The sequence below is a fragment of the Glandiceps talaboti genome, chromosome 8, assembly GCF_964340395.1.
Source record: "Glandiceps talaboti chromosome 8, keGlaTala1.1, whole genome shotgun sequence".
Taxonomy (NCBI): Eukaryota; Metazoa; Hemichordata; class Enteropneusta; family Spengelidae; genus Glandiceps; species Glandiceps talaboti.
This window is the reverse complement of record NC_135556.1, coordinates 4,120,378-4,135,705: the sequence shown is the minus strand read 5'-3', so window position 1 is coordinate 4,135,705 and position 15,328 is coordinate 4,120,378. Positions and strand designations below refer to the sequence as shown.

Sequence of the window (15,328 nt, the reverse complement as noted above, 5' to 3'; positions counted from 1 at the left end):
AAAATTATAAAACGCCATAGCGTACCGAAACTGATTCTGAAGTATGCAAGTATCCTTGAGTTTTAAAATTGTCATCAGTGACTTATTGAATATTTTATCAATGCTTGACAGGAATCAAATGGAGAACACAGGTGCCGACATTTTCTAATCCACAAATCTAAATGAATCTTTACTTTTCAGTCATGATAGGTCAAGATCGACACATTTAGTACAAATCGTGTCTTTTCCCAGGAGATCTACTTATCTTTTAGATGAACGTTTAAGGAATGCTATACTCACAGCTTTCTGTCGATACCGTAATGCTAATTTTAATCGACTCAAACGTTCATAGCCAGTCGGAGATGTTTCATCCCGATTGAGGATTACTTCCAATTCTCTCGAACCTCGTGTCTGGTCGAGCAGATCCTCGGAAAAAGTCTTACAAGTATCCACTAAGCCCTCGTAATCTCCCTTGAATTCGTTCTCCAGAGTAGCTAATCTTCGAAGCTCGGAACTCAGTTCAAATGCAGTTAGTATGGGGTCCTCACAAGTAAGAACAATGAGTGACGGGCTGCATAGAGCCTTGTAAATATTTAATCTTGTTCGTGAATGACGAAGTCCGTCATGTTTCATGCTGCTTTTGCAGTCATTACATCCACATTTCACTGCATGTGGCTCTGGAATGGAAGCCCCTCGTTCTATCAGCATTCGTAGGATTTCATAATTGTTTTTGTGCGCAGCCAACATGACTGGAGTAATGTCTGGAGTAAAGTCCGTTTCATTTTGATCATGTAGAATTTGTGCCTGTAACAGGGAAGAATAGAATAGTTACTTATTCGAGTAATATTCATACATTCATTTACTTTAGATGAATCAGAAACACAACTTGGAAAAACATGTTTTTCCATTCGAAGTAAACTATATATTTTTGCCGAAATATTCCAGCTGTTAAAAATTAAATGTAGCTATTCCATATTATGAGTGCTTGAATCTATTGAGAAATTGAAAATGAATGAGTGCCAGGGTACATTCAGAATGATAGCTTAGAAATGTCTCTGTTTTTCTTCTGTTTATTTCCTTCCCCACGATTGAAACGTTCGTCTTTACGTAATCTAAGACGATGTAAGCTGACCATATAAGGGATAATCAATTAGAATCTTTGACCAAACCTACGATCAGAAAAAGTAGTGTAACGATAAAGTCGATAAATGTGCCTAACCTTTCAACAATATTTTATGAATCATAGAATTACTGTTGTGGCTACTGTTATATATTTGCCTACAATGTAATGATTTCAGGAGAGGGACAGAAAGAAATTGCAATATATGTACACACTTGCTTTAATTAGTACTATTGGCAAAGTTGAGAGAAGGTTCACAGTTTCTCTACATTGAGGAGACGTCAACGACTGTTACATTTCACACACCAAAACCTGGCAGACGACATTCTATAATTCAGTGACAAATTATATGCATCGACATGTAAATATGTAAATATTAGGACTTTTGAAAAACTATAAGTTTAGGCTGTAAGTGTGTAAGAATATTTAATTGGGATAAAATGTTGAAATGCTTAAATAAAAAAGATACAAATACATCATCCATTTATTTTAGTCTCCATATTATAAACGACGATATAAACAAGCATGTGTCTGCCTTCCTTGTCGACTGTTGAAGACTCTCTATCTTTATTTGTTAACTCAGACATTCCCAGGTTCTAGAATTTACTATTAGGTGTACCAATCAAATCACCATACCTACAATGATTGCCATCTATAGTCACCTTGTTACGGTGCAAGAACTATTTTAATGTTTACTCGGTAAATGAATTCACAGAAATCACTTTCCGGAGGCAGAAATATCGTGCTTAAAATCTATGTGGTCACGTACGTGCACGATTTTACTAAGACCTGGGAAATAGTCTACATTTAAACCTTGCCGTCAATAAAGAAGAAAGTAAATCCCCCATAAATTGAATCGAAATCACTCTAGTAGACAGACAGTAAATAGAACATATACTGTCTAGCAAATACAATTTAAGAATCATGAAAATTGGAAACACAGTCTGCTCAATACTCAGTGCATGCCATATACTTTTTTTTAAACTTGTTTGGAAAAAAAATACATTTTTCCTTTAAGCTGCCATTACTGATACACGATCCGCAACATTTCAACCAAAATGCATGAGGAATCACTATGTATTCTCGCTTCACTTACTGAGGTGTAATATATCTTTTCTATGTACCGTATATATAAATTTCCACTCAGTAGTTTTCATCAACTCTCTATCTTTAATAATACTAAAGTATATTGTTAAATTTACTATTCAGATAAATTCATTGAATTGTTGGTAACTATAAGTATACTATTCATTAATGGTATGGCTGTATATGCACTACATACATCTCACTTTATTAAGTTTACCTTTATCACATGCATTTCAATACACAAAATGGAAAACAGGCTAAATTCCCGCCCAAATAACTGTATTATGGCCTTTTAAAATTATTCTAATTGATTCAAACTAGCTTTCGTGTTACATTATGTAAATATTCTTTGGAATGTATAAAAATAGACAGCTGCATATCATGATGGGAAACCAAAGAATATAATTGATATTATGTTGATAAATTAAACATGATTGTATGGACTCGTTATATTTAGACTGATTATTTAATTTTAACACATTAATCGATAACAACCAAGGCTTCAATATCATATTTCTTTCGTAACTTCACTATTGCGAACGACTATGCACTTTAGCTTCAAGCCAACATGTTTTGCGTAGTTAATACGAGTGTGATTTCACAATCACTGCATGAATAATATCCGTTCTTGTATGTGTGGGTTTTTTTCTGTAGAAACCTAACAAGTAGTCACTGGGTATTGTCTCAAATGAACACCTTGTATGGAAACGTGCTTGAAAAAGTCACCATGTTGATTTTGCTATTGAATGATGTACCGAGTATTAAGGAGCGTGTTTTGTGACATAGCACATCCACATAAATCTGACGATCCAAACCATAATAAATCAGAAGTATTCAAAACGAATGCCTCTCTTGAGTGAAGTGTTTCAGCCTGAAGTGTCGTTATTAGGCCGAGAGATATGATAGAAATACTAAAATAAACTTGTCAAATCTCCTGGCCACGGTTGTGATTTTCTGAACATAGCTGGCTTTGTGATTGAGTAATAGACTAGCTTGATTAAAATGACATTTATTCGATTTTGACTGAAATCCTTGGGTGTCAACATTTTCCATGCCGTTCTTTTGACGGCAATGATCAAACCTTGCTTTCTCTAGGACACGAGGGCAAGGCAGGCATGTAGATATGAATAGATAAAATATACACAGTAAGTGACTTCAATGGAGACTTGTCTACGGTTTCAGACTTTAAAACAAAGTAAATCAAACCAATCTTAAACTATCGCTGAAAGGCTATAATGTAGTTTTACACTCAAGACACGCGTTTCAAGTATTCGAGAAAACACCTTTGTCTTTTATGATGGTGTAACATATATCTCAACACACTATCGGTTCACAAATGTCTTTAGGTTTGTCGTCATTCTTTAACATATTCTCTGAACTCTTTTCACGTAACTTGACAGTGTATAACTTTAAGCAACCATCAATCCCAAGAAATGATGTTCAAAATGATGGATATAAATTATGTAATCGCCGACAAATATACTTTATATTTTGTAAGTTTGGTTACATGAAATTTGTTGAATTAAAGAAACTTCAAGGTTTCCAAGACCAAACAATTACTTATACTCAACACGCCGAAATAACAACGTGACCGTATACAATTTTAATCTTACTAATTACATGGATGCATAGCCCATGATCATGATCATGGTCATGCTAGATTAAACATCTGAGATGTACATTTCTAATAACTTCATTCATTACGAACGTTGACGCAGAAAATAGGAAAGGTTGGGTGAATGTAAGTTCAGTAAAATGTACTCAATATTATTCTAACGGTTATTATTTAATTATTCTTTTCTTCGAAATCATAGTCGTACTAATAACAGTAGGGGTGTAAACACTGCCGACTCTTCGAAAGACAATAAACAGTGACGTGTCAAGTTGTAGATGATGTACAAAATCTCAACTACATTCTAAATTTTCATATTTCCTGGCATTAGATTTCCTGTCGTAAAAACGTGATACAATATTTACAAGCAAATAGAGAGCAGTAATGTCTAGGGAAATCATCATGATACTTCAAAGTTCGTTGCATATTGTTGTCAAGATATATTATGGTCCAGGATTAATATCACATTATGATGGAGTATTTTAGAACGGCTACAGTTGACTCTGTTTAAAAGAAACTCTGTTTATTGCTTTATATACAAAGGCACATACAATAAATGATTCAAGTACACAGAATACATACACAAAAAGAGATTTTTTGGGTAATCAAATTTGACCAAAATAAATTCATCAGTTTGGCAAGTCATTAAATGGAGACCACTTGCTGAGTTGAACATCTAGATTGTCATTAATTCTTGCAAGATACAATTTTGGTTTCATATAATTTCTTAGAAGTAAAACAAAAACTGTGAAGATGGTATTGGATCAGAAAACTTTGAAATATATACTAGGTACGCACTATTAAACAAAGAAAATTTAAGATGACTCGTTCCGCTGGATCACCCAAAATCAGGCAAAGTTTTGAGGGTGTTGAAGAGATCTTCCTCCAACATTTACATTTACAGATGACCTTTGCATGTATACAATTAAAACAACTATATGCTCTATTGTTTCTGCAAATTTTGACAATTTTCACAGAGGTATGATAAAGTCAAACAAGTTATGATACCATTGAGACTGTAGGTAATGGTCTCACATCACACCCAGCATAAATGTAACTTTTACAGACTATTAACCAGATTTAAACTGAATGCCTTCTGTAAGGGTATAGTCTTGCAATTTCATGATTTATGCAAGAAATTTAGCTCTATATCTGTGATTTTTTCAAGTCCCAATGAAAGTTAGTTGTCAAAAATGTTGTTCATATGCCCGCCTCCTATTCTCAGCACAGGAAAGCTTGCCATCCTCGACTTCACTTGGCTTTCGTGATCCCCTACATACCCGGGATATGGCATGTGCGTGTTCAACTTCCTTCTTTCCCACCACGAGTTTACAAGGCGGTCTGTCTACTCTTGCATGTAGACTATTTCACATTCCTTTAATCACTACGGGAAAATTGTCAAGGTTTTGTTGAGTGGCGCGCCCTCACTGTACACTAATTATATAGAGGTCAATGTATAGGTCAACATTATTGATACATTGTTGCGAAATTTTCTTTGTAGGCTAGGCGAGGCTTGGTCTATTTTCCATATTTTGACCACATACATTTGGGTATAAATTATAGATAATTACACTTGATAAATATGTGAGAGTGTATTTATATCCTGATATACAGAGCTAGATAAATGATTATGTTCAAGCCTTGCAACAAACAGCTGTAGTTTGTTATCGAGAGAAATCGGAAAAGAACACTGTAAAATGGAAACGGTTCGAGGTCAATATAATACTTCCTGAACTTCTAATCGAAAATCTAAAAAGACACGATTTCTCTTTTTTCATCTGCGCATTAGTGTGTGAAATTTGAGAATGATATGACCATATTTGACGAAATTGAAACGATGATAAATATTTCACCTGTTTGTGAACTCCGCGCTCATTGTAAACCTATTTTAAGGCCAAGAAAAAAAATTGTTTTCTGGTGAGTTTGCATCACTTAAATACCCTGCCCCGGTCTTCTTTTTTTCTCGTGTTTGTCCAGCCATCAGAACAGCTGCGCTTTGTTATCGCAAATGTATGTACCAAGTTATAATGAATTTGAAGCTTGCACTCTTGAGATATAGCCTAACTACCGAAAACCATTAATTACGTACATTGCTCATTAATATTCATGGAATGTTTACTAAAACCTAATCACTTCTTGCCAGTACCCTATGGAAGATGTCTACAAAATTTTGCTTGAATTGAGCCAGTCGTTGTTTAGATAATGGTGATACAGACACACACACACACACAGACTTCATCTCTATTATAAAACCTTCCTTATGGGAGGTAAAAAGGACCAAAAATCTGTCGACAAGCCTGTCATATATTCATTTATGAACATACTCTGACCTCATACATGGGCGACAGATTTTAAATTTATTTCATGTTATTCCCCAAATAAAAGTTATAGAAGGTGAGAATTTCGTTCTCCCATCAAGAAGTTGTGATATATAGAGCTATTTCCCGTAGTCTGATTTAGGCAGTATTTCTTTGTTTGACTATTTTCTGATATGACGCTGAATCTGACTCAATGTGAATCTAGCCTCATCAGATTGACCCAAAAACTGAATCTGACTTTGAGACCAATTTTGTACACGTCAGCACCCAGGCAGTTTGCCAGAAGACGACTTTGTCTTCACTGCTATGCTAAAAAAGAGCTCAACAGCAAAGTAGGTAATTAAAGGAGCAAGGTTTTGTACATAATTGTTGATATTTGTTGTTGTAGTGATATCCTAAACAGTCTGTAATTGTTTGTTTTCTTACATTAATTATAACATGATATAACAGGGTTGATCCAATTGTTGTCTTATTTGTCAGTTTTCCTCATTCCTGGCCCTCATCCGTGATTAATAGTGGATGCATTTAATTTATGTTGAATTTTCCGTTGAGCTTGATATGTTTCCATCAAGACAGACAGTTACAGTAATGGCACCATGAACACAACACAAGAGTGTTCCATATAAGGGATGGTAGTACAGGACATACACTTCACATTTCCTGAATGCATATTTTTTCTTTCATCAGTATTCAAAGTCCAATATCATATGTATATTATTCAAATATAATCTTTTTCATAAATTCTTAGCACTTTGGTAATTGAGAAACAAGATTCGTGTTTGAGAAACACGCAAGTCTGGTTGTAAATGGAGAGAATTTGGGTTGTACGCAACAAATTACTCAAAAGATGTGTCAGTCTGAGGCAACAAATTCAAAGCATTCCGTCATATGGTATAATTTCGTTTGGTGTATGACTCAATACCAAACTTTGGTCTGTCGATTCGCTGTGACACATCTTTTGAGGTTTGCTTATACAGATCACATTGTTACATAAAACCCTCATATACTATGACATGAGAATTTCGAGTGACAGTGAATTCTTATCATAAATTCTTAGCAGTTGCATGTTTAATGCAACAATTTACTCTAAAATAATACCCATGAAATGAACGGTTGTTTGTAAAAATGGGTTTGTAAGAGAGGGTTTAAAATGTTCACATATTCAATATTTGCTGAATGTTGTTGGAGAGCAACGACTTAATACATTGCTTATTAAAGCAGCCCAGTGTGAGATTATGTTAGAGCTCTCAATGTAAATGGATTGCAAAATTTGATGTAGATTGATTGCAAAATTGATTTTCAATTCGATTACTAAATTTGATTATGGGCAGATGAAAAAAAATATTACTGTTCAATGGACAAATAGAGACATTGTCATAATTAATATCATGCGATTTGAAATGGCCATGTTTATGCCAGTGTCTAAATGCTACAGTCCATTGGAGACAAAGCTGTCAAGAGCTGAGCCATAATTTGTTTTAACTGTATATAATCACTTTACCCTATGGATGCTATTTATAAAAAAGGTAAGTCAAGTTGCAAATTTACCGCGTAACATAAGGTGTTAGAAATATTGAAGTTATCTTTACTCAATATTTTGTATTTGCAATATTATTGTTATCAAATTTAATGTATTATTTGGCAAGGTTACATATGTAAGAATTTAGGGGAAACATTTTATATTTGGAATGAAAATTATCACAATATTCTAGCCTTTAGAATAAATATAAATAGGTTGGGTGGTTTTAAAACAATGTACACATTTTTATTTACGCTGTATTGCATGTAGATATAGATGGGAGACGGGGGGGGGGGTACTTGAACAATTTGTACAATCCAGGAGGTGGTTACTTGAACGTTTGTTTGAGTGTGCTGAGGGGTATTTGAAAAAGAATATGGGATCAAAACATAAAATCTCTCTCCCCCAACACCCTAATTGAGGTGGCATGGTGTGGCAACGGCGGTGGTGGATGTGGTGGTGATACTAGTAGTGATGATTGTAATGATGGTGAAGAGGGTGAGGATAGTGTTGGTGGGTAGGATATTATGGTGGTGGTAGTGGTGGAGATAGTGTTGGTGGGTAGGATATTATGGTGGTAGTAGTGGTGGAGATAGTGTTGGTGGGTAGGATATTATGGTGGTGGTAGTGGTGGATATAGTGTTGGTGGGTATGATATTATGGTGGTGGTAGTGGTGGAGATAGTGTTGGTGGGTATGATATTATGGTGGTGGTAGTGGTGGAGATAGTGTTGGTGGGTAGGATATTATGGTGGTGGTAGTGGTGGAGATAGTGTTGGTGGATAGGATATTATGGTGGTGGTAGTGGTGGAGATAGTGTTGGTGGGTATGATATTATGGTGGTGGTAGTGGTGGAGATAGTGTTGGTGGGTAGGATATTATGGTGGTGGTAGTGGTGGAGATAGTGTTGGTGGGTAGGATATTATGGTGGTGGTAGTGGTGGAGATAGTGTTGGTGGGTAGGATATTATGGTGGTGGTAGTGGTGGAGATAGTGTTGGTGGGTAGGATATTATGGTGGTGGTAGTGGTGGAGATAGTGTTGGTGGGTAGGATATTATGGTGGTGGTGGTAGTGGTGGAGATAGTGTTGGTGGGTAGGATATTATGGTGGTGGTGGTAGTGGTGGTGGAGATAGTGTTGGTGAGTAGGATATTATGGTGGTAGTAGTTGTGGAGATAGTGTTGGTGGGTAGGATATTATGGTGGTAGTAGTGGTGGAGATAGTGTTGGTGGGTAGGATATTATGGTGGTAGTATTGGTGGAGATAGTGTTGGTGGGTATGATATTATGGTGGTGGTAGTGGTGGAGATAGTGTTGGTGGGTATGATATTATGGTGGTGGTAGTGGTGGAGATAGTGTTGGTGGGTAGGATATTATGGTGGTGGTAGTGGTGGAGATAGTGTTGGTGGATAGGATATTATGGTGGTGGTAGTGGTGGAGATAGTGTTGGTGGGTAGGATATTATGGTGGTGGTAGTGGTGGAGATAGTGTTGGTGGGTAGGATATTATGGTGGTGGTAGTGGTGGAGATAGTGTTGGTGGGTAGGATATTATGGTGGTGGTAGTGGTGGAGATAGTGTTGGTGGGTAGGATTTATAATTGGAGATAGTGTTGGTGGGTAGGATATTATGGTGGTGGTGGTAGTGGTGGAGATAGTGTTGGTGGGTATGATATTATGGTGGTGGTAGTGGTGGAGATAGTGTTGGAGGGTATGATATTATGGTGGTAGTAGTTGTGGATAGTGTTGGTGGGTAGGATATTATGGTGGTAGTAGTGGTGGAGATAGTGTTGGTGATTATGGTGGTAGTATTGGTGGAGATAGTGTTGGTGGGTAGGATATTATGGTGGTGGTAGTGGTGGAGATAGTGTTGGTGGGGAGATATTATGGTGGTGGTGGTGATAGTGTTGGTGGGCGAGATATGGTGGTGGAGATAGTGTTGGTGGGTAGGATATTATGGTGGTGGTAGTGGTGGTGGAGGATGGTTTGTGGTGGAAGTCGTGAAATGGCGTGACTATGATGTTAGACTTGTTTGTTGAGTGGTAAGGATGGTTATGATGATGGCTGTGTTGGTACTACTTGTGTTAGTGAGGGCAATGTAAGAAAAGTCACCCACTTACCCCTTTAAAGTTATACAAGTCACGAAAGAAGTACGTCTACCTTTTACAACAGCTTCGTCTGTATTTAGATATGCAAATTGATATTCTGTTTCTATGGTGTCAATTTGTATCCGTCTCTAATAATTAATGCTGTATTGGTTCGGCCAAATTTACAACGTGATAGGTAAAATTAAACGTATTTACCTCTTCACCTAGTCTATGGTTACAGAAGTGTGCAAACCACATAGTTTTAGTACAACATGATATTGCATAGGTGTAGGAATCGGATACAAAACACAGCTTTCTCCTTAATATGGCAAGCCGTCGGCCATTGCTGTCGAAATCGGAAATTCGTCGAAGACTATTTACCTGTAGTCTTCAACTTAAGTACCGATCGCGAGTTTTATTGGTGTTGTAAAATTGATATGTCCACAAATGATAAATCTGTGTCTTACCATGGTTATAATATATTAAGCAATCTGATACTATTTGATTGAAGAAATACAAAGCCAGACTTTGTGCTGATATTAATACCTTCAAATTACAGTAACTATTATTTTGGTGAAGTACGATGCCGATCGTGGAAAGCAACATTACTTGTTTACCGATTGTATTAATTCTCAATCATAAACTTCGCAAAGATACTATTTGTCAATGAACGCCACCTGGAGCAGAAGACTTAAGAGTTTGTACAATGTATACTTTTCAATTTAAAGTACTTTGTGAAAAGTTCGACAACAGTTTCAAATTTTCTTTGATGCGATTAAACGGGTAAAATTCTTTGCAGATAGTAAAAACCTAATTTAAACGTTTACAAAGAGTTATGGCAAAAGCCCTGTGGCGATATGCCGAATGAATGACTTCCTTATAAAGACAAAGCCCTATGGGTGCGTAGTCTTTAGGTTGTCACAACTTCAAGCAGAAAACTCAATCACATTTCAAACGCATGTGATACTAGGTGACTATGGGGTTAACGTGTGACCGTATTATGAATAGTCGCTGAGGAGAAATATTCTTCTAAATGACGCATGTTTAAACATATGTTCTATTTCAATCTGTAATTAGTCGTTATAGCAACTTGCGTTGTATTGTGTGGAAATTCCGTTTTTGTTGAAATACTATTGCTTTGAAAATATGTTTGTGGTGAATTTCAACGTGAATTCTTATCTTTTCCGTTTCGAATTTTCCATTATAGATTTTGTTGATTGCTTGCATGACCTTTAACATGGTCCGCTTAGTACATTTAACCATTTCTAACCAACCAGACAAATATGAAAGTAAGATAACTTAATTTGTAGATTTGCAAATTAAATTATTCTTAATAGCAAACTTACACCCCAGTTCACTTTCAAAGCTATTTCTTGGATTCGTGACGTGTGACATGATATGTCAGTAACACGACTTTAGTGAAATAATTGGAATTTAGAAGTGATCTAATCTAAGGGGGCTTTGAAACCCATTTAGTGGAGCAATTACATGCAAGGAGTAATTCGCATAACCGTACTTACTCTGACATCCTTCTTGCCCGTAGGTTTGTGTTTGAGAATCAAATCAACTGCCTCAAGAACTTCTTCGTCTATAGCATGCAATAAGGCGTCCCCTATTTGCACGTTATGAATCAGCAAAAGTTCAATAATTTCAACATTTTCATTTTGTATTGCTATGAGTAGTGCGCTTCGACCCAACGAATCCACACAATTAATATTGATATTAAAGTATATTGCGGCCTCGTCCAGAAAATGGCGGACGGTTGGTAAATCTCCTTTCTCGACTGCCAGTAAATATTGGCGTTCTTCTTTAGAGAGCGGTTGCTCTTTTCTATAGATTTCAAGTGGTATGCGGCCACTCGCTTGATCCACCGGATAGTAGGGTGGCATCTCAGCCTCTTCTGTCTACCTACAGGTAAAAACAAATATATTAACATCGGTTCTACAATGTTTTGTTGATCATCATACGATGACAAAGATTTGCCTCAAAATCTGTGTATCCCAAATCAAATGTGACTCGCAAAATATATACGCTGAAAATATACGTCCTCGATATATAACACAATATACGACTCAATCATATGCGTGTTACAACTGTAAACCTTAGGCTATACTAGATTGGCATTCCATTGTATATGGCTACCACATCTAGAGTGAGGAACTTATCGTGTCAACATATGATTGTGTATACTACTTCTGATATTAATTGCTGGGTACTTTTAGACACGAAATCACCAGTTAATTTCGTATTTAACCTAAATGATATGGCCAGTCTTAAAAAGCATAAAATCTTGACAGATTTGCCATAAATGACTCAACATTTAGACACGTATAGAGTAGTATGAGTGCTAATTTATAAGGTATGCCTAAAGGCATTACCAAATGAAATGCTATTTGAATACAACCATTTCAGCCGAGACTGCTTAATGTGATTTATCAAATTGCAATATAATCTATTTTGACATATATTTGTAGAGGAATAGAAAACTTTCCCTTTCAGCGATAATACCCATGACGTTCAAGGTGATAAAATCATTAAATAATAAAATAATAAAATGCACCACTTATAGTGCTAAATTCGTGAACACCTTACGCATTTGTTACATACCAACATAGTCACCTTATTATCATGTCACAATGAATATACGGTCGCGAAAGAGTATTTTATCTCGATGCAAAGGAACACTAAGTCTCATAATCCTCCGAAAAGTCGTGCCATTCATAATAGGTTTATCAGCAGGCCATTGCCCTCGTAAACAAAACATACTTAAATATATTGGAGGAATAAGTAATACTACTGCCTTTGACGTGTTTGATGTGTGAATAATACACGAACGTGAACAGTCGAGAGCTTGCAAAGTGGTGAAATAGAATTTGATATGAGCATCAATTTGGGTATGTCAGAACTCCCTTACATAGACATTAATATTACAGAATACTATTAATTTGAAATCGAGAAATTGCAGATTTTTTTGCTCACTTTCTTTCCAAGAGTGGCGTTATGATATAACCATGGAAATGTTTGGAGAAATTCAAAGCATCAACAGTCAAGAATTGGTGTGTGTCGTTGTTATTTTGTGATATTAACCAAAAATTATTTTTCAGAGTATATGATGAAAATCGATATATATTTGTTTTAATTTAGAGGGGTATTACTCCCCGTCATTAATCATTATGGGAGACTCACTATTCAAGATAGAATTGGTTAAGGAACACATATCCACTTGGCACCTTTTCATCGCTAAACGCTCTCACTTTATGTTAAGCTTTGTATTAAAGTAACGTCTAACTTCAAATATCTTACTTGTTAAGAATATGACTTTGGTGCAGTTGAAGTTTCAGGCGGGTTCCAAAATTCCTCCTTTGTACTTTTAAATGAAAACGTTTTTGTTCTATTTGAGAATGGCAACAAAGCTTATATTTTTAAATTAAAGTCACTGATTTCTTTCATATTTTATGGATTTCGGAGTTTTGAAGAGTTAATTAAAATCATTGTAGGATTTAATTGAAAATTGTTGCTTTGAAGTTTGATTTTGCAACATCATGTGAAAAATTTCACTAAAATATATGTTTATAGTATTTAATTAAGACTAGCGTTGTTGCTCCAATTTTCATTTTGGTACATCTCTCAGAATATTTAATTATCCTAACTTTGATTTTGGGACATCACCTGAAAGATTTCTTTGTTAATTTCAAACATCATCTTGAGCGTTCAACAAAATTCCGAGCATGTCATCAAAGTTGTTGCTTCGAACATTGATATGAAACATTTGCTGTTAATATTTAATAAAAATGCTTGTCAATTATTCATCTGTAAAGGAATATAGTAGTAAGCAGGACTACTGGGGATGTTATTTTCAAGAGCTTATAGACAACATACAGTGACGGCCGAGAACTGACTGGTTCGTAACAGTTAGTTATTTTTGTTGACAGAGAAATTGAAATAATTAATAATGCTGATAAGACAAAGTTAAAACGTGGATATCTGAAGAAAGGTACATGCGGTCGATTATAGTTATTAACAACGGCTTCATTCTTTTATTAATTCGCTGAAAATCTTAATTTGTAATCGTTATTTGAACTCAAAAAGAAATATGTTAAATCTTATAATTATTTACCCAGTGCAAAGAACACTAGACGGAATTGAAACACCTTAAAATGCCATTTTAGGGTACGATACTAGTAAAAACAGTTTTGTACTCATTTAATGCTGAGTTACAATGTCCATTTTATACTCCTGCTTTGAACATTTATAAAACAATATGATATAACAATATTGTTTCTTTCTCGGTGAAACATTGATGGCGTTAAATGTGTATCCTTGACAACTGTGATATTCGTGCAGGTAATAGACGAGTTAGCCACTAATATTACCGTAAGGCGTTCTTCACTCTATCAAAAAGAACGCAAGAAAGACAGATAAAATGCGCCGCCGGTCGCTTTGGACAGAAGACATCGAATGCAACCTCGTTTTAGATTTTAAAAGGCCAGGGTTCACGGCACAAATGTAACAGTTTTAGAAACATAACAATACCATTTTAGGTAGTTGATTAGTCAGGGATGATTTAAATTGGACACTTCTTTCTGCTAGAAAAAAATTCACAAATTGTTTCTATTACATAACTTACATGACCTTTTCTAAATACATCTAGTCTTCCTCTAGTCACACCGAATTCAACGAATCGTTGGAATCAAATAACCAAAATATATGAAATGCAAATATCTGCTCTTAGGTCAATGGTATAGATATGTCATCAAATGAATTCTTCAGTATGCTTAACTCACTAATATTCATTTGAATATTAAACAACACCATAGAAGATTGTCTAGAGAACAAACAGCAGAAATTTTACTGTGCACAGACGTCAGTTGATTGCGTGACATGTTTGATTTTCGTCGTCAACAGAACGTACAGACGACCCTTTTACGATTTATGTAGGTCGATGCAAAACTATGGCAGCATTATTAATGGTTATCCATTGCAAAACAATCAAGTCGCATAAAATATCGTTTTATTTCTTGGCATAACTTAATATCTTAATAAACTGGAAAATTGCCCTTTGGCATCTAAGGCGATCGATTATATTTCAAACCATTTATTGCACAAAATAATGTCACAATTTCTTTGCACAGCAATACATCTCAGGTGTATTTCTAGGTCGAGACAACATATTTGCTTAGGGCAAAGTTGGACCGAATATACTAATTAAAATAGCAATTTGTATTTTGAAAATTTAGCAATACTGAAATTGTTGTCCAAATAAAGGAATTTGAAGGCAAGATAATGTCAACTGTAAAGTTCAACACACATAATTATTTAATCGTGTAATCACAAAGCTGGCAGAAAAGCTCCATGCATTTGATGGTTTATGTCCGTAAAGAACTCAAATTGTACGAACACTTACTTAATGTGTAGAACTAATAAGTGAAAGGATACGTTTCCCGTTCATATCGGAAATACCTTGGGAATAACACTCCTAACCTATTTAGAGAAAAGCGCATGCTTTTAATTGCCCTATTTCCCTATATATTAAACCTCACTTGAACTGAACAGTCGTTACAAAATGTTAAAAATCGCGACCCTGACCTTTCTGTCATACAATGTATTTACTGC

The 15,328-nt window shown here is 35.5% G+C and overlaps 1 protein-coding gene across 1 annotated transcript in view; it reads right to left on the bottom strand.

Annotated features, from left to right (window-relative positions):
- Positions 1-11,604, bottom strand: part of LOC144438506 (short transient receptor potential channel 4-like) — a 29,232-nt gene extending 17,628 nt beyond the window's left edge. Inside the window, exons 1-2 of the mRNA XM_078127558.1 lie at positions 11,236-11,604; positions 280-783 (exon numbers count right to left, since the gene is read on the bottom strand). Of these exons, the coding sequence (XP_077983684.1) occupies positions 280-783; positions 11,236-11,604 (873 nt within the window). The remainder of the gene's footprint in view (positions 1-279; positions 784-11,235) is intronic.
- Between the last annotated feature and the right edge of the window lie 3,724 nt (positions 11,605-15,328).